Here is a 27,754-nt window from a genome sequence, read left to right on the forward strand (position 1 = left end):
CTGCTGAGGAGACAAGATTTTCAATGGTAGCTCTAACAGTGCTAAAGGAGAGTGCAGGGAAAGATAGTCTGTATGCTGCTACAATATAAAGAACAATTGAGGCAAAAGTGAAAAAGACGGAGTGACAGTAGGAGGTGACAAAGCAGGCTCTACTGCAGTGGTGTCCCCGTGCTAGATGAAGCTCCCACAGGGCACAGTGCGAGAAACAGCAGCACAAGTGATGGGAGGAGAGCGCTAAAGAAAAGACTGTGCACAATAGTGAGATCACAATAAAGACTGCCAGGGCATGCAGAGACTGCAAAAAGAGAGGTAACTCCATATGTAGACGTTGAAAAGGAAAACACAACACCAAGCAAGTATGCAGCAGCACAGGAACAGCTGCTTCAGTCTCAGAAACAGAAGACTGAACAAAATGTGCAGCAAGCACTTCCAGTGGAGAAAACAAAAGTCGCAGTCGGAGGCGCGCCAAGCAGGAGTAACCAGGAAGAGGTCGAAGAGATGACTGGACAGACCACCAGGATCACGGTTACCCCGAAGAGGGCAGAAGAGTGCCAAGTCCGAGGTGCGCGACAGACGCACCCAGAAACTTGACTGCATGGGCAAGTGCACAGGAATGCAAGACTTCCTCGAAGAGAAGGAGGCATGCAGAAGGCATCAAGGAGAACCACAGCAATATCCCCGAACAAAAGATGGTGCCAATGGAAATTCCAAAGAGGAAGTACAAGTCCTACTGACGGGTCCACAGGAAAGATGAGACCGTCCAATGAAAGTTCCCAAGAGGAAGTACAAATCTTACTGACAGGACAGTTCTGAGAAGGGTCCACAGGAAAGATGAGACCGTCCGATGAAAGTTTCCCGAAGGGGAAGTACAAGTCCTACTGACAGGACAGATCTGAGACGGGTCCACAGGAATGATGAGACCGTCCAATGAAAGTTCCCGAGAGGAAGTACAAGTCCTACTGACAGGACAAACCTGAGACAGGCTCACAAGGAGGGTGAGACCGTATTGGCGCCCAACGAGATCCATGTGACACCACCACGAGCCACGCGGCAGGACGCCACCTCCAAGTGTGATCCTGGTTGAACGAAAGAGAAGAGAGTGACATGATGTCACTCCGCGGAGAGAGAAGGAACAGTGGCACAGCACCACAGGGCAAACAACCACCACAGCTGGGCAGGAGGAATGGAGCAGAGCGACAGGGCAGAAGATTCATACTACCACCGGAGGAGCACACCCAGAGACACCAGACAGCCACCAGCCGGACCGACACCCCGGGAGACAGCCCACGGAGAAGGCCCAACTGGTCGCAGCTAGCGCAAACCGAGGTTCTCTCCAAAGCGTCCCAGTGAGACCGTCCAGTCCTGATGCCAGACCAATGTCCCTGGTGACAGCCCAACGAGGAGAACCAAACATAAGCCGCCAGTGCGACGCAAGCATCTCTCCAAAGCTTCCGCGCGCGACCAGTCAGTCCCGAACACCGACAGGATAAGTCAGACGACATCCCTTTGTCTCACCACAGATGACAGAAGACAACCTAAGCAAGATAAAGGCAAGCTGCGAAGTCCCTCCAGCTTTTCTCGCTCCACAGACTCACCCAAGACAACAGACCGCCACCTGCTGCCCAACTGAGAAAGAAGTACAGTTCATCATCACCATCAAGGAGCATCGCACCACCAACGCGAATCCACACACTCCAAACAACTGGAGTTCCATGAGTGAGCCACCCAGGAACCGTCTATGTGTGCCCCCGTCAACCTGCAGCATACCGAAGTAGAGCGCACCCGGTCATTAGAAGATCCACCCCTGGGACCACACAAGACTAGACCGTGGCTCTGTGGGAAGCTCTGCAGTGGCTCCTCGATACACACAGGACGCAGGGAGGCCACAGTCGAAGACCGGAAGGCCTCACACATAGAGATCCTCCAGAGTGGACCTCACCACAGCTCCCAATGCACTGATGCTGGACTCTGTACAAAGACTTCGACACTGCGAGACCAGGCCGGTCTAAAGCACTTCGCCAAGGACAACTAAAACATCATGGCCGTGCAATCCAAACCTCCAGTGACGCCTGGCTGATGGCCTGAAGAAACTTAATCAGTGCTATTTAATGTTTGTCTATTTTTCTTCCAGGTTGGACTTTTTGTTCTTTTCTTTTCATTAAGGTGGGGGGGGGGGGGGGTTATGTCGTGTCTAGCCAGACACATTCTAGTGTTCTGCCCTCAAGTGTAACACACCTTACACACACCCACCACAGGTGTCACCAGTCAGGTGACCCTGTCAATAAAAGAGGCCGGGCACACGAGCTTGAGACCAGTCCTCAGTGCCATATTCCCCGTGTCCGTGTTGTCCTTTCTGCACCATGTGGGCCTAGGGCCCAGAACGTAACATCGTGATTACCCACAAATGCCCCTAAAGCCTCTCATCAGCGGCTTTCATTTTGGAATCAAGCCTGAAGTGGAAGCTGTTCAGATGAGCATGCTTACTCTAGCAAGCCCAGTTTCCGTTTATAGTTTCAATGACCCCAAGCAAGAGCCCAGAGTCATCTCAGTACTGCCTGTGTCAATCTTTTAGTGACTGATATCCAGAGACACTCATTCTGTTCAATAATCACAGATAAATGCCAACCAAGCTTGTTGCTTTTTACTGTAATATGCTGCTTCCCCCATGTCCTCACCCATTTTATATACTCAGAATGTATCTAAAGGAGTTCCCTTGTGACCACCCTCTTATCTTTGTTCCTCCCACTCTTTGTCCTGCCCCTCCACCCCTGCATTTTCCTGCCCTGCAGGCAACATGTGGGCCCAGTCATGGAATAACATCTTCGACCTGGTGATCCCGTACCCCAGCGCTACCAAGGTGGACGCCACGCCGGCCATGATCAGTCAGGTGAGTGAAGCACACATGGGGCAATCTGTTCTAGAGCAGTACTTTTCCAAGTCTGTGCGGTGAGTATACCTGGGAGACTTTTGCTGCTGATCCTTCCATAACACAATGCAGACCGCCCAAGGTTGTAGAACTGCTTTTAAGAAGCGGAGTGGGAGGAGCCCCATATCTCAATTACATAATGTACAAAAGTGTTGTAAGCAAATGAGGTTCTGGAACCTACCAGCCTCCCCTGTGCCTCTGAAAGGTCCATGGGATATGGACCTTAAAACATCCACTTCTTCGACAACACCTCTGAAAGTCATCCTTACAAAGCAGGGGTGATCCGCATACATTGTGCATGGGTGTAGCGCTCACCAGTGTAGCTGGCACACTATTATAGGGGGACACAGGAGTGTGAAGGGCCTACTACACTCCAATTGTGTCAGTCTTTTGTTACTTAACTAGGGCTTCATTTTCTGTACTTGCATCGGGGTTCAGCACACCATTACCACATTGCTGTTATTTTGTGATGCATTGAAGGCAGGCAGGACACTACTGTGTTCATGCTATGAATGGAATTGTTTAGTTCTCAGCATTTTTCCCAGCATGTGGTTTGAAACATTAATGTATGGTGAGGGAAAGGAAGGTTTCCATGGTATATATGTTTCTGAATGAAGTAAGTGGGTTGTTGGAGGAGTGTACAGTCGGCAGATGGTTCACAGTCCCTTCTTTTGCTCTCTAGAAATGGACGCCATTGAAGATGTTCGAAGAATCAGACAGGTTCTTCCAGTCACTTGGACTCATCCCGATGCCCCCAGAATTCTGGGCCAAGTCCATGATCGAGAAGCCCAAAGATCGAGAGGTGGTGTGCCATGCCTCTGCGTGGGACTTCTATAACCGGAAGGACTTCAGGTACTCGGGGATGGCACAGGGGGCAGAGGTACACAGCTCCTGTGAGGCAATGGTGCTAGCTGAGGAGACAACGGCAGCTGCTGTGTCACGTCTCACTCTCTGCATGGGACTTCCGTGCCCGGAAGGACTTCGAGTACCTGGGGGGGGGGGGGGGGAGGGAGGGGGGTCATACTAGGGGCAGAGGTACACAGCACCAGGAAGGGAATGGTGCTGGGCAAGGTGGCACCAAGTGGTGGTCTGCCATTCCTCTGCCTGGGGCTTCTAAAACCGGAAGGACTTGTGTACTTGAGGAGGTGACACTGGGGGAGGAGGTAGGCAGCAACAGGAAGAAAATGGTGCTGGGCGAGGAGGCACAGGCAGCTGGCATGCCGCATCTCACTCTCTGCACGAGACTTCGATAACGGAGGGACTTCAGGTAGTTGGAGAGGGTCTTAGAGGGGGGGATACACAGCACTCAGGAGAGACAGTGGGGCACTTAGACGGACTTCAAAACCTGAAGGGCTTAAGGTACTCACTGGAGGACGCTGGGGACAGGGTGTAGTGCACCAGAAAGAGGATAGGATGGGAGGAGGGAAACCGATAGGTACCTCTAGAAAAGGGAGAACTTTAGGTACTTAGGAGAGGGCCTTATGGAATGGGATACACAGCACCTGGGAGTGAATGACACTGTATGGTGGGGCACCCAGAGTGCCTTCCATAACAAGAAGGGCTTCAGATACTCAGGGAAGGGCACTGGAGTTGGTGGTGCACAGGTCGAAGAAGAGGATAGGACTGATGGAGAGGAACTGAGAGGTGTTTCTATACAAGAAAGACTTAAGGTACTCGGAGGAAGGCCGTAGGAAATGGGGTACACAGCATTGGGGAGAGGTTGGTGCTGGACGGTGGGGCACCAAGAGGGCCTTCTATAACAAGAATGGCTTTATTTACTCTGGGGAGGGCACTGGAGAAGGAGGTGCACAGCACCAGGAAGAGGAAAAAACTGCCCATGGAGGCAAGTGTAGTCTCAGACAATGACATGATTGTTGTATCTCTTGGGATTTATTTGGAGTATTCCTTCATGTCCTATAATGCACACATGAGGACCATCATTTTCTAGTCTTCATTTCCCTACAGCGTATTAAGTCTGTGATAGCTAGTTAGATAGGATGTGGTGGATATGCTTTAAATAATCTGCACATCAATAGTGTCTCCTTATTGTAATAATATAATGATTCAAAAACATAAGACCAAATATCAGGTGCAACCTTGGTGCCTAATACTCATCCACCTAGAGCATTGATTCCTAAACTCACAGTGTGTGATATAGGTGACATTTGAAAAAATGACACCAGAGCACAACATATATGTGTTACTTTCATCCTCTTTTGCATTGAGCACTCTTCAACAACACTATTATTGCATGCACAAGTGATTCAACATCGAATTCCGATTTTGATTCGGAGAATTACTTACGTTTACTTACGTTAGGACTGAGACAAGCAAAACGCTTGGATGGAACTTATCATGGCTCCAAGTGATTATCTGATGCTACTGCGTTGAGATTTGGGATACTGAACGATCATACTTTGTGCTTCAATAAACAATTTGACAAACAAAGTCAACGAATACAACTGTTTAGTATTTTTGGATTTGAGACACGTTTTGGTGAAAAGCAAAAATATTGTAAGGTTTATTGATTATACAAGAGTTGCGTAGGACTACCAGAGAGCCTTGAGAAACCCCCGCTGGGGCGAAACGCACGTCGGCTGTTGTATTTGATAAAGAAAATAATAAATTGGATTGATCTATAGCTACGCTGCCATCCAACGATGTTGAATCACTTGTGCATGCAATAATAGTGTTGTTGAAGAGTGCTCAATGCAAAAGAGGATGAAAGTAACACATATATGTTGCGTTCTGGTGTCATTTTTTCATAAGTCTGTGATAGGCACAGACTTTACTAAATCCAGACAATATATAAAGTCACACATCACTTTGAAATTCACCCCAATCTACATAGAGTGAAACTTTTTTCTTTTCTTTCACATAATCTCTCTAGCAAGACAGTAATAAAGCCCCTACCGACCAATATATTTTCTTTTTTTTTTGTTTAAATCTGGTTTTATTGATTTTAAAATTTACATCTTCATGAAAGACAAAATGCATCATATAAAGCCAACCATACATTGAACCATCTAGTAATATCAAATAGACATTTCGGTTGAGTAGAAATAGATCGAACGTGCATGTCGATGACATTATTGACACAGTTATAAGCTGAACCTCAACAGGGTAAAAGCCACCATACATTAGTGATGTGGTTCCATTAATGTATTGTACAGAGTCTTCGCAGATCATTCAGCGCGAGTAATTGCACAGCCGACCAATATATTTTCTTGACATGAAACACCCTGTCACAGTCCTGTTCCACAGAGCTATGTTTGTTCTAAGGATTAGCAAATCAACACATTGCCATCACAAACGACCATTTGTGCATTCCCTGGTGTCTGCTAAACTGTACAAATATGTTAGAAATGGGGTCTCTAGTTGGCAGTGGTCTGAACCCTGTTAAAGTGGGAACCTTCACTCTAGTCAGGGTAAGGGGATTACACAGGTAAGATAACCCCTGCTCTCCCTCTTGGTAGCCTGGCACGAGCAGTCAGGCCTATCACAGAGGCAGTGTGTAAAGCATTTCTACAAACACACACAGTAACACAGGGAAAACACTACAACGAAACACCATTTTAAGTATTGCATAAAGTGTTGCCAGTGTATACACTCGATTTGCTTGCAAAAGCAGACACACAGCAGCATCCTGCATCCTAAGGTAAAGATTTGCTAACCTGTATGTTGAATAAAGTTTTTGAAATATTATGGTTGAAAAGAACTAGAAAAAAGGAGAGACAGTCGACTATTGATAGCCATTATCTGTAAACACATAGGGCATAATTACCACTAGGCCCTGTAGGATGCAGTATTTATTGCACCCGAGGTGTTCAGGATTTATTGGGTGCAATATTTATTGCCTGAGGAATGACTTGCAGAGTTTGGCGCTTCCCTCATCAAATCTGCATGAACATGTAAATACTGGGCCTTTTCCCTCTGTTAATTTCTGGCTGTTTAGAACTGCTGAAATTTGACGAAGGGTTCAAACTTTATCACGTCCGGTATTTACCAGGTGAAATTAACATGACAAAATTCATAATTGCCATCACCGCGCAAACAGGTGTGTGCATAGGGAAGGCAATTTACTGGGCACCTAATATCGGGCTTTAAGAAGTCATGAGTTTGCGGGTTTGCTGGACCGTAATGCTTTCAGATTGTGATACTTCGTCAGATATTCCATTGACTGCGCTGCTTTCATCTAACATGATGCGATTTCATTCCATGTTATGGATTTTACTAGATTTTTTAGGAGTTTGAAGATTAAAAAAACAGTTCAAGGTTATCATATCATTTTCCGCCAGTCGTCCCAATTTTAATCCCACTTCTAGCCATCAAGTTGCGTTGATTTACGATGTGCTTTAACCTCAATGAATTCAAACCCTTAGTATATTTGCCAGAAGAGGTCGCTTCACCATATACTAAAAGAGGAATCTAGTTTACCACAAAAAGTTTGAAAGACAAAAAAAGGAGAGACAGTGATGAATGAAGCGGAAAACTCCTGAATATCTTTCCTAGTTTGAGAGAGCTTTTGATACCTAACAAATTAAAATGAATATACTACTTACCACGTAAGCTTCATTACATGAAGGGATAGCCCTCCCCATCACCGTCAACACCATCCGAGATGCTCCTGACTCCCTCCATCGGTCTATTGCTCACCACACCACCCCAGTTTGGACCCACACATATGCAAATCAGCTTGACCCTCCTCCTCATGGGAACAGTCCAGCCCGAATTGCCAAGCCAGGTCCTCCCTGGACCAGAAACAAGCATCCTGGGACCGGTTTTGGGGCATGGGGAGCAAAACAACGATGGATTTAGGCCAGATCTCTGTACTGGGATGAATGTTTGACATTTTTCAACATTCTGTCCATTAATTGTTCTATTGAATCACTCCATAACAGCCTTCATAAGGCAAGAGGCAAAATGTAAAGAATTATCCAACTCTTAATGGTAATGTTCAACCAAGGTTTCAGTGGACAGCCAGGTCGCTGCCCTGCATATTTCAAATATCTCTGCCCAAGTTGCCGACACACTCCTTATTGACTTTCCCTGAATGCAACCTGGACCTTGCATCTGCATCACTGTGTAGGCTTTTGAAATTGCCTGACGGACCGACCTGCTGAGTGTCACTGTAAATGGCTCCCCGCCCCTATTTGCCGGATCAAACGACACAAGCAAAAACATTTGTCTTCCTGAGTTCTTTGGTCCTGTTTAGAAACAATACGAGACGTCTCCTAGTACCCAAAGACAAAGAAATCCCATACTGAGCTATTCTTGATAGACTGGGAGCGCATGTGGCGCAGCGGCTAGAGCTGCTGACTCAGGAGCTGGGGATTCGTGTTTGGGTCTCGGCGCAATATCCTGTGATTCTGGACAAATCACTTAATCTCCCCGTGCCCATGGACAGCGTCTGGATACCCTCACAGGTGATAGGCCACACTTTATAAATCTACAAACTTTAACAGTTCTTGATCCCTATAAAACCGAAATCCAACCTTGGGCTTAAATTTGAGTCTAATTTAAGGATCACCCTGTCTGAGAAAAATCTAATGTAAGGAAAATAAGCTAGGAGATCCCCAAGTTTCCTCCATTCTTCAAGTTGAAGTGATTGCCACTGAATACAATTTTGACTGTGATCCACTGTAAGTGGTCAAATCTAATGGCTCAAACGGAGGCCTTTTCAGGCCTTTTCGGGTCCATTGGTAGAATCCAACTGGGAACCAACAAAGGCAGAGTTGGTCTTTTGAGTCTAAAACTTTTCAATAAACTCTTATACAAAGGAGAAGGCTTGGAAAACCTGACAAAGACTCAGCAAACTACCTAATGGGTACCTAACATGATGATAGGGTTATGGGGGACAATCCTTTCTAAAAGACTTCTTCTAGGAACTCTAGCACCTAAAAAAGGTCGCAAGTTGCAGCCACCAAACCATTCATATCATGCAATCTACTCAATATTGTGAGTTAAATACTAGGGTAAATGCCTTTCTAGACTCCTGAATAGAGAAAGCCACTTTTTCCGAACATCCAAAACTCCGTAAACCCTTCCCATCAACTTCCAAGGCAACAGATTTAAAACCTGCAATGGCTTAAGAAATAACTGAGGAAATCTGATTGGAGAAGGTGATGGTGGAAATCGAACATGTTTCAGAATTGCTGAGTGCATCAGAGTTGCAACCAATTCCCTCCTTGGCCATAAAGGAGCTACTAAGATCACCAATACCTTCTCCTCCCAAATCTTCAGACGCACCCTGGAAAGAAGAGGAAAAGGATGAAAACATATAGCAGTCCCTTCTGCCACTTGAAAGACATGGCATTCACTGCCCATGCTCAATTCTTCACAATCTCTGTGCAATACTGGTGGGTCAGTGCAATGGAAGGAGCAGAAAAGAGATCTAGTCTTGGTTACCCAAATTCCCCTACTAACTGGTGAAATCCCTCCCCAAATAAAAGTTTACTGTTCATGGAACGTTTCTGTTGAGGTTGTCTACCTGTTAGTTGTCTTGGTCTGGAATATACATTGCTGCCAGACAGAGACTATAAGCTTCCTTCCATAGTCATATATTTTGGGTCGCCTCTGCTAACATCTTCAACCTGATACTGCTTGGCGATGTTTGTGACTCTTGACACCTCATTTTCCGTTCGCACTACAACAGCTTTCTCTTAAACCAGGGGAGCTAAGGCATGACTGGCTCTTTCTACCACTGCCAATTCCCTCCAATTCGAAGAGTGACTGGATTCCGACTGTCCTTCACGTGAATCTCTCCCAGGGTAGCTCCCCACCCCATTGACTCACATCTGTAGTGACTACAATTGGAGTTGAGGGATTTAGCAGCACACCCTTGATGAAGTTGTCCATCTCAAGACAACACTCCAGATGTTGTGTTAGTGCAAGTGATACGAGGATCATGGCCTCAAAATTCTGTGATACTGGTGACCATTGAGCTAGAAGTTGGAGAAGAAGAGGTTTGAGGTGGAGGCGGTCCAAGGAACCACAGCTGTTCCGCCATTAATTCTTCTACTTGGAAAATAATCTGGCAGATGCCTGCTGACGTGGTAGGAGATGAGTCAACTCCCTCTGCAAGGAGAGGGCTCCTGATTCCAGCAGAGATATACGTGCCCTAAAAGTATCGATTTGGGTTTGAATGATAAGTTTCACTTCTTCTGGCTGCAGATTTGACCTCTGTAGGTTTAAGAGAAAACCTATATTGACAAGATACTCAGAAACACTCTTTTTGTTGTCTAGAGTGATAGAAACATAAGGAGAAAACGATTAACCAGTCATCCAGGTAAGGCATCAACTGAATACCCTCAAGATGTAATATTGAAACCACTGAAGCTAGTACTTTCGTAATCACTCTTGGGGATGTAGACAGACCAAAGGGAATGGCTCTGACCTGGAAATGGAGCCCATGCACCGCACACCTCAAGAGAGATTAACTTCTCCTGTGAATGGGAACATAAATATGGGCGTCTTGAAGGTCCAGAGTCATCATGTTGTCCCTTGTTCCAACAAAAATCACCTGTTGAAGTGTTTGTTGTCACGAAAGGAGTTTTTTCAACAAATTGGTTTAACCGCTTTAAGTCTATAACTGGTCTGAATGACTTGTCTGACTTGGGCATGAGGAACAAGACTGAACACATCTCCTGCTTCCGTTGGGGGTAAGGAACCTCCGCCACTGCTCCTTCTGCAAGAAGGTCTTCTACCCCATTCAACAGATAGTACCTTTTTACTAAATCATTTCAAACAGGTGTCTCACGAACCCAAGGCTGTGGTTCTGCTTTCAATTCTATGGAATAACCATCCTTTACTATTTTCAGCATTCACTTGTCCTTCATTAAACCCTTCAAGTGACCAGGTAGCTGGAAAGTCTCGCTCCCACCATGATGACCATGATTAGTCATGCTTTTGGATTTTGGGTTTGTGGCATCTGCAATCGGGATTTCTCCCCCAGTGCAACCTTGCAACCTCTGGCTCGAACTTAAAATGGTCGTCGAGCTTGCTGTGTAGACTGCCACCTTTCTTTGAATAAAACACCTCTGCTGTCTTCTGGATTAGGTAATTTAGCTCTAAACCAGAAAGTTTCTGACACATCAAGAAGGGACGATGAATGAATGATCTGTGATTTGCATCCAACCTCCTGGATGTAACAGTTGCCCCAGCTGCTGTCGATGGCGACCACAATAAGTCAAACATCGCGCCTGCCAAGAACGTTACTAGGAGTTACATATGCCCCATATTGCAGTGGGATTCTACCCTTTGTGAAGAGAAGACGGGCAAACACCAATTTAAAATCCTACAATAAAGTCTGATACAACACTATAGGTAAAATTCAGAGTGTGCAAATTAATGTAATTGATCCTTTATCTTAAATGACAAAGCCCCTTAAAAATGTTTATGCTGACAAGAGTATTATGGTCGAAAGTGGTTCTTTGAAAGGCATTTAAGTGGGGGGTGTTAGCTGGCTGGTCATTATTAAAATGCGCTTTTAGGGCCCTAAAATGACACGTATCTAAGCGCTCAAAGACACCGCTTTACATCCAGAAAAGAACTGACAACACCCCCAGAATTCATCACACATTCTATGACAATCACCCTTAAGCATTTGTTTTTAAAAAGGGTACAATTTAATTCTCTGGTGAAACGAATTAATTAATTGTGAAAAGCATTCAATATCATGTGCAAAGTTGGTTTTAAATTGTGTGTTGTCTAATCACTCACATTCCACAGGGATGCAAGTAAATGTTTTTTTTGATAACCAACTTTATTGATTTTTCAGAGACATATGCAATAAGATGAAAGATCAACAGCCAGCTCAGATCCCAGTGCATATGAGTAACATAGCATCCGTAAGGCATGCTCTTAATAAGCAATAGAAGTAGAATAAATAACACCCACCACATCCTGCAATTGTCTAAAGAAAACATTAGTCGTCTATCGCTCCCACCAACTTACCCCACACCCTGCGATATTTCTTCAGATATCCCCTGGCCTCGTACAAAGACCGCTCCTGCGCTGCGCACCAGTCCACCCCCGGCGCCATCGTGTCATGGCAGGGGCAGTCGAGTTCAGCCAGTTCGCCGCAATGTCTCTTTTAGCCACCATCAAGGCTGTATTCAGGAAAAGTTTGTTGGCTCCAGAGCCATCCAACCCTTCAGTAATTCCCAGGAGTGCAGTTGTGGGGTTAAGAGGTACCTCCAAGCCTAGGACCTCAGCTTCCCAAAAGCGTGTGATGACAGAGCAATGCCATACCATATGGAAGAAATCAGCCTGTGGGTGTTTGCAGCGTGGGCAAGATGCTTCGGGGTGAAGCCCAGCACGGTGAAGGCGCAGCGGTGTGAGATAAGCAGTGTGTAAATAGTATATTTGGACCAAGCAAAGCTGTGCTGATACTGTGATTAATTTGGGGACCATTAGCGCGTCCCGGCATCGTCTAAGGACCCAAGCCATCCCTCCCATCTGTCCCTGAGCTGTGAGAGTGTGTTGGGGGTGTTATTCATGAGGTAGCGATAAATATACGGGAGTTCCCTCCTTTCCCCAGATCATCACCTGGGCTTCCAGCGGACTGTATTCGGGTATAGATGTGCCCTCTGGGATGTGCGAGCGGATAGCGTGGCGCAACTGCAGGTAGCGGTAAAACTGCAAGGTATGCAGGGAGTAAAGGTCTTGGAGACCCTGAAAGGTACGCATGTTGCCCCCTTTTCAGACATCCCAAAACTGCGAGATCCCAATTAGATCCCATGCTGTAAAGCCGGATAAGCCGGCAACCCCCCTAGCTGAGCAACCTGCCAAAGTGGATTGTATTGAGTCAATGTGCCCGACCAGTGAGTGTGGCACGGAGAGGCCCGCCAGGCCAGAAGTACCCGCGTGTGACCTCGGGTAGGCTTCTGGGGACAGTGTTTCTGTATAGCATCCCCTGAATGTTGGGCAGATCTAGGGTGTGTAGTTCCAGCCGATAGGCCGGATCCGACCAGCCCCCTTTAAACATTCATGCAAGGTAAGGAGCTGAATAGCTAGATAATAAAGGTACAGGTTTGTCATCCCCAAACCGCCATCGAAGTGCGGGATACAACACTGGGCGAGGGCCAAACGGGGCCTCTGACCCCACCATAGGAATTTGATGGCCAGGCTGTCCATTTCCCGGAACCACGCACGCGAAAAGGGAAGGGGCATGTTCTGAAGCATGTAGAGAAACCTGGGCAGTATCATCATTTTGAATAAGGCGACTGTGCCCATTGGGCTCAGCGGCAGTGTTTGCCATCTGAGGAGATCAGCCTTGGCTTTCTTCACTAATGGAGTTACATTGAGCGCCCAGACGAGGTCCGGGAGGAGGGCCACCCATATCCCGAGGTACTTGGACTACCATCAAAGGGGAATTGTAGACTGCCACTCAAAGCATTCTCTCGAAAGGGGAAGGGGGACCAAGACAGACTTAGCGGAGTTCAGTCAAAGGCCAGTGGTCTGTTCAAAGAGACTCAGTGCCCGAAGGCACCAGGGTCCTGATTGCGAAGACTCCGCCAGGTATAGGAGGACGTCGTCCACATAAAGGGCTAGTTTGTCTTCCTCGCGTCCGGGCCATCTCCACCCTATGATGGGCACGTCGGAGCGTATGAGACATGCCAAAGGCTCCATTGCTAAGGCAAAGAGATGGGGCGAAAGGGGGCATCCCTGCCTCGTACCCCTTCGGATGGGAAAAGACTTCGACAGGGCTCCATTAACTAGTACTCGGGCCCTTGGTGGGCAATATAACGTCCTCACTAGCTTGCAAAAATAGTCCCCAAAACCCATTACTGCCAACACCGCTTTTAGGTATTGCCAGGCCACAGAATCAAAAGCTTTCTCGAAGTTCACGAGAAGAAGGGACAAGTACAGAGTCAGGCACTGGCGGTTCGCTAGGGCTAGGTGAAGACGCCTGAGGCAGTGTCTGGTGCCCCGCGAGGGCATGAAGGCACACTGGTCAGGATGGACCAGTTTGGCCTGGTACGGCCGCAAACGGTTAGCCAGAACGGCTGCAAACACCTTGAGCTCCGAGTTGATAACGGTAATTGGAGCAGTGCTTCAAGGGGGCCTGAGACTTAGGGATCACCATGATGGTGGCCATGTCGGTTTCGGTACGAAACGAGCATTTATCGGCCACCTCCGCATACAACTGCAACAGGTGGGGAACCAGCATGTCCCAGTAGGCTGCATAAAACTCCTGTGGGAGTCCATCTGGTCCGGGGGTCTTACCGGGAGCCATGCGAGAGATTGCCTCGTTGACCTCCTCCGGAGTGGTCGGGAGGTTTAGCACCTCTGCCTCAGACTCACTAAGACGCGCAAGAGTGTTCCGTTCTCTGTGAAGCAGTTCCGATAATAAGAGACCGGATGGCTGCGCAGTGTATTGGGCTGTGTAGTATGCAGCTTGAGCCACCACCGCCAGAGACCGGCATTGGACCTCGCCATTCAGAGCTATCACTTCGGCAATAATGCGGTTGGCCATCGGGTATGTGGCCAGCTGATGGAGGAGCTTCCCATTTTTGTCTCCACATCCGTAGACCCACGCCACCGAAGACCTCCAGAGCAGTTTGGCAGCTTCGAGGGACGTCTGCCTGAGCTCATCTCGCAGGAATGCCAGTCTCCTGTTCAGGGCCGCGGTCCTCCCCTCGGGCGATTGGTTCTCAAGTAGGGTTACCTGAGCCTCCAAAAGGGAAAGTCGGGACTCCTGCACAGCCCGTTGAAGCTTGAGCTGGCCTTTGGCGAAGCCACGAATGGTGGCCTTGCCAGCCTCCCATAGAGTACCAGGGGAAGGAACAGAGCCTTGATTAGTGATAAAGTATTGGCGGAGCTTGCTGCCCACCGAGTCTCAAATCTTTGTCCTGGAGAAACCAGGCATTCAGCCACCAGATCGGTCGTAACGCATCTGGGAGTTCACCCAACCACAGCGTCACCGGGGAGTGGTCGGAAATACCCCTAAGGAGTATAGTTGTCTCCTTGATTGTCCGACAGTCCAGAGCCGGCATGAAAATGTAGTCGAGTCGTGCGTGAGTGTGGTGGGATGCTGAGGTGTGGGTGTAGTGTCGGGCCATGGGGTGCCAAAGTCTCCAGGCGTTGCAGACACCCAGGCTAGTCGCCCAGTTCGATAAAAGCTTGGCCTGAGAAATTCTAGAAGACGAAGGGGCTCCCACCATGTCAAGGGCAGGGTCCATGACTGCATTAAAGTCTCCCCCTATCATGGTCATTCCTGGGGGCAGGGCGGCTATCAACCTCGCAAGTCGCTTGAGTGTGGGGGCCATCATTGATGGTGGGGAATATACGGGCAACAAATTTAGCTCTCAGTCTCCTACGGCTCCCTCCAGGGTGCCATAGGTACCTTGAGGGTCAGTTGTGACCTTACGCTGAGCGAATGGGAGGGTGCGGCGCACAAGATGGCTACTCTTCTCGATCCCCAAGTCAAGTCGGAGTGCCAAATCCCACCATAGCCATATCCCGCCAGGAAGGGGCATTTATTGCCCACTAGATGGGTTTCTTGGAGGAGCAGTACGTCGACATTGTGGCCAGAGCGCAGGACCGTTGTCCGCTTGACCTTGTCTAGCAGTCCGTTGACATTCCAGGACATTACATGGAGCGACCCCTTCCCACTGTGGATGTCAGTCATGGGGGATATGAGTGCAGTGGGAGACGTCTCGTGCAGGTGGCAGGCTCGAGCGGAGTGTTCGGCCTATGTGAAGCATTGGGCTTATCTCTACAAGTCTGATAGTGTGTGCATTTGTTTCGCTGTTGGTCAGGGAAGCAAGTGTGGTGTATGACATGTATCAGCGAAGAGCCGGGACAACAGACTCTATGGAACATGCGGTCATCGTGCTGTTGATCAAAGCAGTGAGTGTGAACAAATTGCAACAAGGAAAAACTAGGACAACGGTCCCCTCCCCAACCCTGCCTCCTCCCCCCTCCCTATACTTCAGCAACAGAAGCATCTGTCAACGCTAACTGAGGAAACTAGAAGAAAACCAAACTAAAACGCTTGGGAATGGGGAATCGTGGCGGACCCCTGCTCATAGCAGGATGTTCTGTGGTAGTGTCCATCGAGAGATAGAACTGATGATGAGCTGAAGTGCAGCGCCAAGGCCGCGGAACCAATTACAGCTTGAAGACATGGTGGACTCAAGGTGGCCCCTTGGGAAGGACCAGGCTTCGGGAGAGATCTGTGTCCGTAGAATCCAGTAGCGATGGCTGGAGTGAGGCTCCCCCTGGGTACGAGCAGATCGAAGAGCTAGTGTGCCGCAAGGCGAGGAGGTCACCCGGGAGTGCCCCAGATGTCAGATGATGAGCGGGACCCAGCGGTGAGTCTGATCGTGCTCGTCGCAGACCTCACCTCCTGCATGAGCGGGTGCGTGGTGGCTGCGGGTCAGGCATATCCCGGCGGGCACCCTCACTACTGTCCTTGGGAGAGGTGCTCCGTGCGTTGAGTCACAAGGGGCGCTCTTCTGTCACCCATGTCCAGGTCTCTTCAGGGGAGTCGAAGAAAAAGGTTTTGTTTTGGAACACTACCCGGAGGCGGGCCGTGAAGAAAAGCCTGTATTGGATGTTGAGGGCACGCAGCTTTTGTTTTACTTCTCCAAATGAGCGACGTTGGCCCTGGACCTCATGGGTGTAATCGGGGAAGATCATGATTGTCTGTCCCTGGTATTTGAGGTGTTGCTGCTTCCGTGCTTTGGACAGGATGGAGTCCCGATCTCTGAAGTTAAGGATCCACATTATTATCGGCCTGTGGGACGCACCCGGCGGAGGCTTGGGCGCGAGAGAGCGGTGGGCCTGCTCAATTGCGAACCATGGGGAGAGGGTGCCCTCGGGTCTCCACGAGCGCAACCAGCACCCAGCAAAGTCAGATGTCCGGCCCTGTTCCGCTCCCTCCAGAAACCCCACCAAGCAGAGGTTGTTACTCTGTGACCTGTTTTCAGCATCTTCGGCAGTTCCTGGGTATGAGTCTGAAGGCGAGCAACCTGGTCTTTAAGGTGTTGGACGTCGCCCTCTACCGTGAATATACGAGACTCAGTTTCCTTGATCGGGCCGTGGCATTATGGAGGTCTTGATGGATAAGAGTCACATCAACCCGAACCTCCTCGATCTTGCCCTCCACTGAGGATTGGGAGGTACTGATGGCTTGAAGGATAGTGGACAGGTCTGCAGGTGTGGGGGTGCCTTCTCCCGCAGTCCCCCGTCACCCCAGAATCCATGACCGTGTTTTGATCCATTTTAGTCTGGGTTTCGGCTCTCAGTCTCTTCCCATGATTGCGGCGCAGCAAGGCTTGGGGCCAGTGCCACCGCCAGGCACTCAGATGAAGGGCGAGCAGATGTGGGAGCTTCAGTCCAGGGGCGTCCCAGGGCATACAGCAGCTGGGAAGAAGAGAAGGAGAAAAGGAAGGAGGGGAGGGGGAGGGGAGAACGGTCCACCCGGTCCCCTGCCGCCCGACCGACGGCTGAAGCCCCTTCACAGCAGTCCCCCTCGACACCCCCAGGCCGGGAGTCGAGCGTGCAGGTCCCACCTCCGGGACGGGACAAGCACCGGGTCCGAGGCGCAGGATCCAGCCCAGGATAGAGTGCAAGAGTATTGGTGAGATGGGATGCAGGGAGCAGGCCGTCCGGGGGGGGCCAAGAAGGGAGGCCTCGCTCACTCCGCCGCCCGATATGGCAGCCGAACCCCTCTGAAGGGCACCCATCTACCCCAGTACCACAGCCCCATGGTGATGCCACAGAGAGGGGGAGAGGGGGGGAGAGTTCACCAGTCCCCCACAGCAGTCCAGACTGACAGCCGAGGCACTCCACACAACCCGTTGCTACCCCCAAGGAGAGAGCACGTGGGCCAAGAGAGTGCTCCACGTGGCGGCGACTGGCCCGGAGTTCAGTGACCAACGCTCAGACCAGGCGCAGGGCGGTCCCCGTCAGTAGTGGTCCTCGGTCACCAAGAGTGCGAGGGGGGGAAGGGGCAGGACACCCTCCCCCTGCCCTCCGCCCACCCCAGGGTCCACGATCAAGTGCCTCAGATAGGCCGATCCAGGCTGCCTCCCAGCTCCTCACCTCGCCAAGCGCACTCCAGAGCAGGTCAGTGGAAGGGTCCCCAGTCCACAGCTGTCCCGGTGCAGGCAACCCGCCGGGGTACGCACCCGGTACAGTCGTTCAATCTCCTCCCGTGGCCACAGCTGTCCTCGGGCCCCCGCCGAGCGGTCGGCCCCAGTGTGATGCCGCAGGAAGAGGAGAGGATGGGGGAGAGAGGAATCCCCACCACCCTCGCTGCTGTCTGTCTGACAGCTGAAGGGTTCACTGCACCACCGCGGCACCGGTGAGAAAACGAACTGGACGAGGGTGCTCCGTCAGCCAGAAGCAGGCCCGGGGTCCAGGGCACAGCAGCCGCCCAATGTGCGAGATGCAGTCTCGGGCTCGGGCGGCCCTATCCACCGGTGGGGACGAGGGCAGAACACCGAGCTCCTCGCCGCCCGATTTACGGCCGATCTCCCTCTTTGGCGCTCCGGCCCCTCAAGAGCCTCGTACGATCGTGACAGGTGGGCCACCTCAGCCGCTCTCCATGTCTCTCACCGCCACTCGGCGCAGCTCCGACCGATCAGTAAGCGAATGCGCCGTCCCCAGCCAGGGTCGGAGCCACAGCCCCTCGAGGTCTCATATCCCAGCGGGGCACACCAGGCAACTACAAATCACGGTGGCACCAGAAGAAGCCGGGACACTGCTCTGGCGGGTCCGCCATCTTTGATGTGCCGCGAGTCGGGACCGCTTCACAAAGGTGGCCTGCTACGTCCAGACGCCACCTACACCACTTCCAAGAGAGGAACTGGGGCCCAGGGCAGCTCAGCAGCAGGATTCTTAGGTAGGCACTCGTCGATGGTGGCGGATGAAGGAGCAGATGACGGAGGGGTCCGGAGCACTTCTTGAAGCTCCTGGCCACGCCCCAGCAAGTAAATGTTTTATGCTCTAAAATAAGTGGGCAAAAGAAGTCGGGGTTTAACATGGACACGCATCTACACTCCATTCATTAGATGCCTGTTAAAACCTGCCATGTTCCAGGAGTCTAAGGTTCTACTTATGTTTACATGATTCTTTAATAATTCAAGAGGCACCCTAGTTTCATCCTTACTATGGCATGATGCCACACCATTTAAGAATGTACTAATCCATCTTAAGTACCTCTCCTCTTCAGTATGAGAAGTACTAAATATATATCTGATGTTGACAGCACTAATGCAACAGTGGTCCGTGCTGATAAGCGCAGTGGGGCGGGGTGAGGGGGGATGTCAACAGACGACAGAATAGGAATTATTTATTTAATTAATTAATTTTCCCTATTTTATCATCTGTCCACTCCCCACCACTTCCACCTGCCCAACGATGCTTACCTGCAGGGGCCGCAGCTGCACTAATGTCTCTGCCATTAATATTGACTCACTCCACCGCTACTTATCCTTAAATGCTCAACCTTTAATGCCTTCTGTAGAACAACAGCATCATTGTCTGCCTGGGATGGTAATGATGGTGAATTGCCAAAGTTCTTAAAGTGAATTAAAAGGGATTGTCTAAACCTGTGTACCAGAAGTCACTTCAACATCTTCAGTAATAGCATTCTGAGTGACTTATAAGTGTCTTATATTTAGGGTACCTATTGTGCACATGTGCTGTTTGGCCACGTAAAAATTACTTACCCCACAATATTTTCCCACAAGTTTTTGGCAATAAAATTCTTTATCTCTATTGGTCCTGTACGTCTGTTCATTATGATGATAGCACAGTTTGACTGATAAAGCATTTAGAGCACCATGATAAATGGGGTGGGGCATTGCCTGGATTGTTTAAGAAAACCTCTTAATTTCCGCTCACAGGATCCCTCCCATTAATGATGCTAAACACCTAGCCCTTACTATAACTTTATCAGTCTGCACTGTGCTCAAATGCATTATCATTTATGGACCCCCGGGGTACTTTTTTACAACTTTTTGGACTGCAGTAGCCACTTGCCTATTAAATACTCACTCAATCAATCAAACAGCATTTGTAGAGTGGAGCACTGTCAACCCCAAGGGTATCTGGGCACTGTGTATCCATCAAAGAGCCAGGTCTTGAACCTCTTTCTGAAGTTTGCCAGTGAGTGGGCTGTACAGAGCTGGAGGGGAAGGTCGTTCCAATTCTTGACAGCGATTGTAGGAGAAGGAGTGGCCACTGCTATGGCTGCGACAGATGCGGGGGGGTGCGAGGGTGAGTGAAGAGGAATGCAGGTGTCTAGTGGGTTGGTGGAAGTTCAGTCGATGGTTTATGTAGGATGGTCCTAGGTCGTGGGGGCTTTGCAGGTATGCGTGAGGAACTTGAACATCTTTTCTGGATGTGGATCCAGTGAAGGTCTCTCAGGTGGGGGGCAATGTGGGTTCATTTGGGGAGGTCCAGGATGAGTCTGGCTGCAGCATTCTAAATAGTCTTGAGTCTTCTGAGTCGCTGGGTGGAGATTGAGGTGGTTGAGGTGGCTTGTTACGAGGGCCTGAGTGACGGTCTTTGGATGGAAATACTGATTGCCTACTGGTCCTAGGTGATTTCAAAGTACATTTTGATAATGTGAATAAAAGAGGGGTCCAAAATATGGTTAATTCCTTCGCTGCCTTCGACCTGCACATATTGATTACAGACAACACTCACTCAATAGGACACATTTTGGTTCTAATTTTTGGACACCTACCTGTGCTTCAATTCAAAAACTTTGTAACTTAGGTTTGGTCAGACCATAATTAATATTACTTCACATCAATTTTAACGATGTGGTATCCATAGGTAGAGCTCAGTCATTTATTTACAGGAGAGCCTAATCTAAACTGAAGATGGAATGTTTGGCACTGTCTAGCAAAATTCTAGTCCCATGGCTGACGTTCAAACACCAAACGGGTCAATGAATGGATATCTTCATCATAGGACACTCTTCTTCCCGCCAAACTCAACGAAGAACACCCTCTGCCCCTTGGTATTCTGAGACATTCAGAACTGCTAAGCAGGCATGCAGGAAACTGGAAAGGTTACGGAGGAAATAGAATATTCTGAAAAGCACCTTAACATATAAAGCCCAACTCCAGCAGTATAAAACGATGGTTAAAAAAGCTATAGCTGCCTATAATCATGACTAAGTATGGCACATCCATCAGCAATGGCCAATTGAATTGCTCCTTCCCAAGAGTTGTGCAATATTTCATCAGACTTTTTTCAGGACATGATTACTAAACTGCTGCACAGTTTAGGATAAGTTCAAATGAGGAACAATCCGGTCCACATGGATCTTAATATACCATCTTGGTCTTCTTTTAAACTGCCATCAGTTGGACAGACTGCAAGTATTCTTGCTTTTCTCATGTCAGCGTCTTAGACGTTTGTCCAATACATCATTTACAGAAATTAGCTAGCCCTATTACCCATGTATCTACTGATTTATGTAACTCCTCTCTTCGACCGGGAATAGTCCCTGCTATATGAAACAAGCATTGGCATAGCCAATAGGTCTCGCCTTTGGGACCTTATAAGTGTTTAGTTATCCAGCACAATATCCTTGGTGCAACAACATTAATTGTTGCATGGCTAAACACTTCTAAGGTCCCAAAAGTGAGACCTATTGGCTATGCCAATGCTTGTTGGTTCTGTTACAGTCTATTACCTGATGACACCCAAGCCTTGACCTTCTTGCGTTCCTTCATGCGTCACCTGTATGAAAGCACATTCTATCTCACAACCACAAAGCCCTTTCAGCCTAATGGGCATTGAGCGTCTGGCACCAGCACAGTCTTAGTAAATCTATCCTAAAGTATTTCCGGGCATGCAAAGCCTCTGCACATAGTGTTCAGCAAATTAATAACGGAAAGTTGGCCAACCTAATTTAGTAAAGGGATCCAATCACGTTGTGCTATTCCACTTCCTGTCCTAATGTATTCAATCCAGAAAAACACACATTTCTCAATTCTCTCTTGCGTCCGGCCAGTAGTGATTAATTTGTAAAAGAATAAATGTACTGGAGCCCAAAGGTTTTCTCTAAAGTCTGTCTCTGGTGCTATGGAATGTTAGGGCTGCTGAATACCACGGCTGCCTAGTTTATCCCTTGGTAATTGTTTTCCTGAATTCTCTTCCACATATTTTCTTCCTTTTCTGCCTTTCTCGCTTTTTTTCTAAGTCAAATTTTGATGATGAAAAATAAGTCCCAGTCCCCAAAAATGTGTCCTGGTCGGCCAGCAGCTCAAATTAAGCACTGCACAAACCCACCCTGGACTCAGTATGTGCTAAAAAAATACCCAACATAAAATACATTAACTATGGCTGTCTATAGCCCTTTGGTCGGTAAGAGAAAAGATACGTTTTGCGGGTCATCTTTCAAACCTAGATCAATTTCTAGCAGCTAAAATCCCTCTGTAGGGCTGGAGTCATTTTGCTTGCATAACCCAGCTGTGCTGCTGCATCGGCAGTACAAAAAACACATGTTTAATATAAAGCAGTAACCCGTGATGGAAAGTATGCTAACTTTTTGGTCGACTACCAAGAGCATCCGAGTTCTTGAATAATTAGCGTCCGAAAAGCAATCTGTTTTGATTGTTGCTGCGTTACCAACAATTTCCAACAGCCACATACGTACCCACTTAAAAGGGGAATTTGCTTTTCGCTAAACAACCCTGGGAGATTATTGATTTGTGAGCAAGTGGCGCTGATTTGCAACAAAATGAAACACGCAGGCTCTGGCCACGGCAAACCCCTACTGTCCCAGCGCAGGGAGAACGACTGTGACGTCACGGCCTCATTAGCAGGCAGAGAAGGCTAGCACAAGCCAAGCCGGGGGTCTGGAGCAGCTGAAGGAGAGGATGTGGCAAGGAGTGAGAAAGAGAAACAAGCTGGGTTTGTGAGAAGTGTCACTGGGAGCTTGTAAAACCCGTGCAGGGAGAGGGCAGGAGGCGCGGCGCTATGGCTGCAGCTTTCACGGCAGCTCTGCTTCCCAGCCCCGGTCCCGTTTGATGTGTCTGGGTCTGAGAAGGGGCTTTTGACAGAAGCTGACATCCCGCTTCAGACGGACAGCCAAGGGTGTCTGACAAGGCAGAAGGATCACAATGCCCAGGTGCACCGCAGCCTTGTGTGTGATCTTGGAGTGTGCCTTTGCTGGAGGACTGAGCTACAGGACCTAACACCCCAGACAGCGGCAGGGAACTAATCCTCGGGCTGGCAGTCGCTTCTTCGGCGAGAGGAGTTAAGAAATGGCTTAAGCTAAACCTCGGTCTGTGAATGGCACTTGGGACACAAGCCTTGGTAAAACAAGCGCTAAAAGACAAGCAGCGAAAGTTAAAGCGACGCTGAGGGCACCACTCAAAGGAGTGTCAGTGGCACGCGGCCGGAAGTCCATGTATGGCGCTTACCTTGCGGGAGCGAGCAGCAGCAGGCGCGATAATTGCTAACAGATGGCGCTGCTGCTCGCTCCCGCAAGGTAAACACCATACATGCATGAGTACTAATAGGAAACAGTGCAAAACATGCACGAGTTTCAACTAAAGCCTGGAGCGATTCCAAGAAGTCACCCAAAGCAGCTCTTGCGCGCTGTGTAGGCGAGACCTAAAAAAAGCATTGGTCACTCCACTATTGACCAAGCCCATGCTTGATCCATCTATTTTATCCAGATATCATCTCATTTCTTTACTTCACAAAGATCACAGAATCTGTGATTAACATGCAATTTATGAGTTTTTCAGAAGCCCAGCAGCATATTCACTTGGCCCAATCTGTTTTTTTGAAAGGCTTAAGAACAAAAACTGTTCTAGCAAAAGCCACTAACAATATTTACCTCATTTCTGATCATGGAGGCGTGGCTGCATTGATCTTGCTTGACTTATCAGCCGCGCTTGGTACCATCCCTCATAGCATTTTGCTGGGCATTACAGACAATTCCTATAAATGGTTTGCGCCGTTCTTACAAGATCATACGCAAACAGTCTGCCTGGCCAACTATTGGTCTCCAGCTAAACTCACCACCACATGTAATTAAGGGCGTGGCTTAAAACAAGCAGCGAAAGTTAAAGCGACGCTGAGGGCACCACTCAAAGGAGTGTCAGTGGCGCGTGGCCGGAAGTCCATGTATGGCGCTTACCTTGCGGGAGCGAGCAGCAGCAGGCGCGATAATTGCTAACAGATGGCGCTGCTGCTCGCTCCCGCAAGGTAAACACCATACATGCATGAGTACTAATAGGAAACAGTGCAAAACATGCACGAGTTTCAACTAAAGCCTGGAGCGATTCCAAGAGGTCACCCAAAGCAGCTCTTGCGCGCTGCGTAGGCGAGACCTAAAAAAAGCATTGGTCACTCCACTATTGACAAAGCCCATGCTTGATCCATCTATTTTATCCAGATATCATCTCATTTCTTTACATCACAAAGATCACAGAATCTGTGATTAACATGCAATTTATGAGTTTTTCAGAAGCCCAGCAGCATATTCACTTGGCCCAATCTGTTTTTTTGAAAGGCTTAAGAACAAAAACTGTTCTAGCAAAAGCCACTAACAATATTTACCTCATTTCTGATCATGGAGGCGTGGCTGCCTTGATCTTGCTTGACTTATCAGCCGCGCTTGGTACCATCCCTCATAGCATTTTGCTGGGCATTACAGACAATTCCTATAAATGGTTTGCGCCGTTCTTACAAGATCATACGCAAACAGTCTGCCTGGCCAACTATTGGTCTCCAGCTAAACTCACCACCACATGTAATTAAGGACGTGGCTTAAAACATGTAAACTGAAAATCTGTGTCTAGCATAGTTTGCCGCTTGACTGGTATTTTGCTGTTCTGTCATTGCATCCAGATATGATACAACAAGTAACATTATACCTACAACAGGCCAGTACTATTAGCTTTGTCAATGGTTGTTAGTTGCATAAGATAAATAAGCATCAACTATGGCTTTGTATAAAACATTGAAAATGCTTCAGTTCTGAAATGATGAGCGTGTTGAAGTTACATCTAAGTTTTGAGCAGTGGTCCTGTTGCAAAATTGAGATTTTTTTTCAACCTGAGTGTGAGGGCAAAAATAGAGAGCCCCATAGGGACCTCTCCCTGCACCTGCTTTTAAGAACGAGACCCGGACCACTTAAAGCCCTGGGTGAGTGGGCACTGTATAAAAACTGTAGCATAACGTATGGCTACTAAACACACTGGTGGGTGTCAGAGTACTGCATGGCCTCTAATTGGAAGTGGTGCCTAGACTCAGTGGGCCATTGAACCTAAGCTGGGAAGGAAGGACATCAGAAAGATGGGAGGGGCGAGGTGTCACTAAGAGAGATAAGAGGTACACTCAGAGCGGAATGTGCAGGCAGCAGCGAGGCTCAGTCACTGCTTGCTCCGCTGACATGTTGCTCTGCCACAGAGGCATGAGTCAGCCGGCCCCTGGGAGCACTGGACCACTAAGCCTGCTGGAGTCGTCAGTGTCATGTGATAAGCACTAATCCTCTCTCCGCCGCTGCAGTCAGTCACAGTCCCTCCTTGCTCAGCAGTGGTTTAGAAGCTGCTCTTATGTTATCTCAGCAGCAAAAAAGGGTTGACCAGTCAAACTGCCAATTACATTTCAGTTTCTAGCTTCTTCCCTTCCTTGCTTCCCTTCTCCCTTCCTCTGTTTGTTTTTCTTTCTTTCTTCTTTACTTTCTGTTCTTTTTTTTATATTTGTTTCTTCATATTTTCCTTTTTAGGTCTCGCCTAGCTTTGCAGCGAGCATGCGCTGCTCGCTGGCGAGAGATATTGTGAGAGGGATTTTCAGAAAAGGGCTTAAAGCCCTGCCCCTCGTTTCCATTGGCTGGCATCAACGTTTATGCTAAATGGTGGCCTGCCATTGGAAATGAGCTGTTTGCATTGCCTCCCTTTCGCCTTTTGGTCTGGCCCATCCGGACTGGATCGCCTGCTTCACGGCTGTCATGAAGCAATTTCTTATCTTTATGAGGCTGTTATACAAACAAGCCATGAGATCCATTTCGGATGGGCCGTCCCAAAAGGAGACAGGGCTCCGCGTGTTTACTTCTGCATCACGATTTCACTTTAAGTGAAAGCGCGATGCAAAAATAAACAGCGGGAATGGCAAGCGCTTGTTCCGGACTGTGGCTCGGTGAAACCTTAGGACTGGAACAGACGAGAGCCATGCAAGTCAGTGCTGAAATACAGCAATAAGCGCAGGGGTCGAGCAGCTGATGCTGGGCGGAGCTAAAGGACAGAAACAGAGCAGGATGGAGATCATAGCAGGCCAGGAGTCCACTGCTACAGCTTAATATGAGCTCCAAGCTGGATGGAGCACGTAGCGCAATGCAGCCCCGGGCTGCGGCACTAGGCGGGAGGCAGGTAAAAGCAGAAGCTCTTTAGCTGAGTGCCGACTTCCGATTTGATCAACAAAATACACACCTACGTGACGTAAAAGCTGTGGTGGTTGACTTTTACAAAGGGCATTCTGAACAGTGTGAAGCACTTATCTGCAGCAGGAGGGAAGTATGTTGGGCTGTAGGCGCTATAAGCAGTAAGCGCATAGACTCACTATTGGTGCAGAGTGGAGGTATTTGAACTCCCTGTCTTCGGGGTCTGTGTGCTGCACGAGTACACAGATGCACATTCTCTGCAGCCTGCCGCCTCCTTGCAGCTGTGCGACCTCGAGGCACTCTGGGTATTCCAGGATATTTATGTAAAAAAAAAAAATCAAGTGCACCCTGGAGTGAAACCAATGTCTGGGCACGCTGTGAGACGGGAACTCGGGCTGCTGCAACTTGTTGCAGAAAGGATCAGGAACAATTATTGGTAAACATTTTTAAATCAATATAATAGGCAAAATGTGAATACTAATTACATACTACGAACAACAACACAAAACTAATTCGCTATGGACTAGCACGTGAGGCATTGCTGTTGTCCAATGCCTTGGTACTCCTTTTATCGACCTTTGAGGAAGGAAAGGCTGAGTTTGCCCTGCCAGTAGTTGAAATCATGACGCTGCTCTCGTTGACCTCTAGGTGGCTGCTTGGAACTTCTCGGAATCGGCTGGAGAGGTGCGTGCTAGGCTGGGTCAGAGTTTATCCGCTGGTGGTTTAGTCGGACTGTGGTCTGAATATTCTGGGTCCACCTCAGGTCGATTGGACCACATATTGCTGATCGGGTCCAGCAATATCTGCATTTTTTTGGGTAGGTCATGGTACATGCAATTAGATAACTATTTACAAGGAGGATCAAAATATCTCTAGCCGCTTGAGGTCCTCACGGGTGATTTGCCACGCTTTATAGATCCTTGATTGATTGATTAAGAAATGCAGGTCTGTTTAGAAAGCTTTGAATCCGAATTAGCGGATCTAATTTAAAAATAAGGAAGGTAAAATGCCAGATCACTGGAGAAAAGTAAATACTTTTGACACCCTCCAGCTACAACACTGCAGCTCATGCACTAGTCATTCATGGCTCGATTAAACTGTGCCAGTGCCACCCTATCTGGAGCTCCCTAAACATCTCTGGCTCAGATGAAGGAGTCTTGCATGGTGGGGCCCAGCTCATAGCTTCAAAGAGTAGAGTCCGGCATTGTTCACTGGCGCAGAAAGACCGACTCTGGCTTCTATTCCGGCCAGACTAAAACTCCACGTCTGCTGCCTGACATGCACGGCTCTGCACTAGGGCCCTCCACCAGGGCCCTACACCAACGCCCACCACCTGGGCCTACCATCCACCAGGCCTGGCGGGGCTCTCACCCATCTCTGGGGGACGGAAGGGGCCGTGGAGCAACAGCACACTTCAACTTGTTCAGCCAGAGACCCTGAAATGTAAAATATTCACA

General features: G+C 48.6%; 1 protein-coding gene across 1 annotated transcript in view; it reads left to right on the forward strand.

Moving 5' to 3' along the window:
- Nucleotides 1–27,754, forward strand: part of ACE (angiotensin I converting enzyme) — a 298,219-nt gene that overhangs the window by 243,147 nt on the left and 27,318 nt on the right. The window contains exons 18-19 of the mRNA XM_085632599.1: nt 2,790–2,887; nt 3,609–3,778. Coding sequence (XP_085488725.1) covers nt 2,790–2,887; nt 3,609–3,778 — 268 coding nt within the window. The remainder of the gene's footprint in view (nt 1–2,789; nt 2,888–3,608; nt 3,779–27,754) is intronic.

The sequence above is a fragment of the Triturus cristatus genome, chromosome 2_1 (genome assembly GCF_964204655.1).
Source record: "Triturus cristatus chromosome 2_1, aTriCri1.1, whole genome shotgun sequence".
Classification (NCBI taxonomy): Eukaryota; Metazoa; Chordata; class Amphibia; order Caudata; family Salamandridae; genus Triturus; species Triturus cristatus.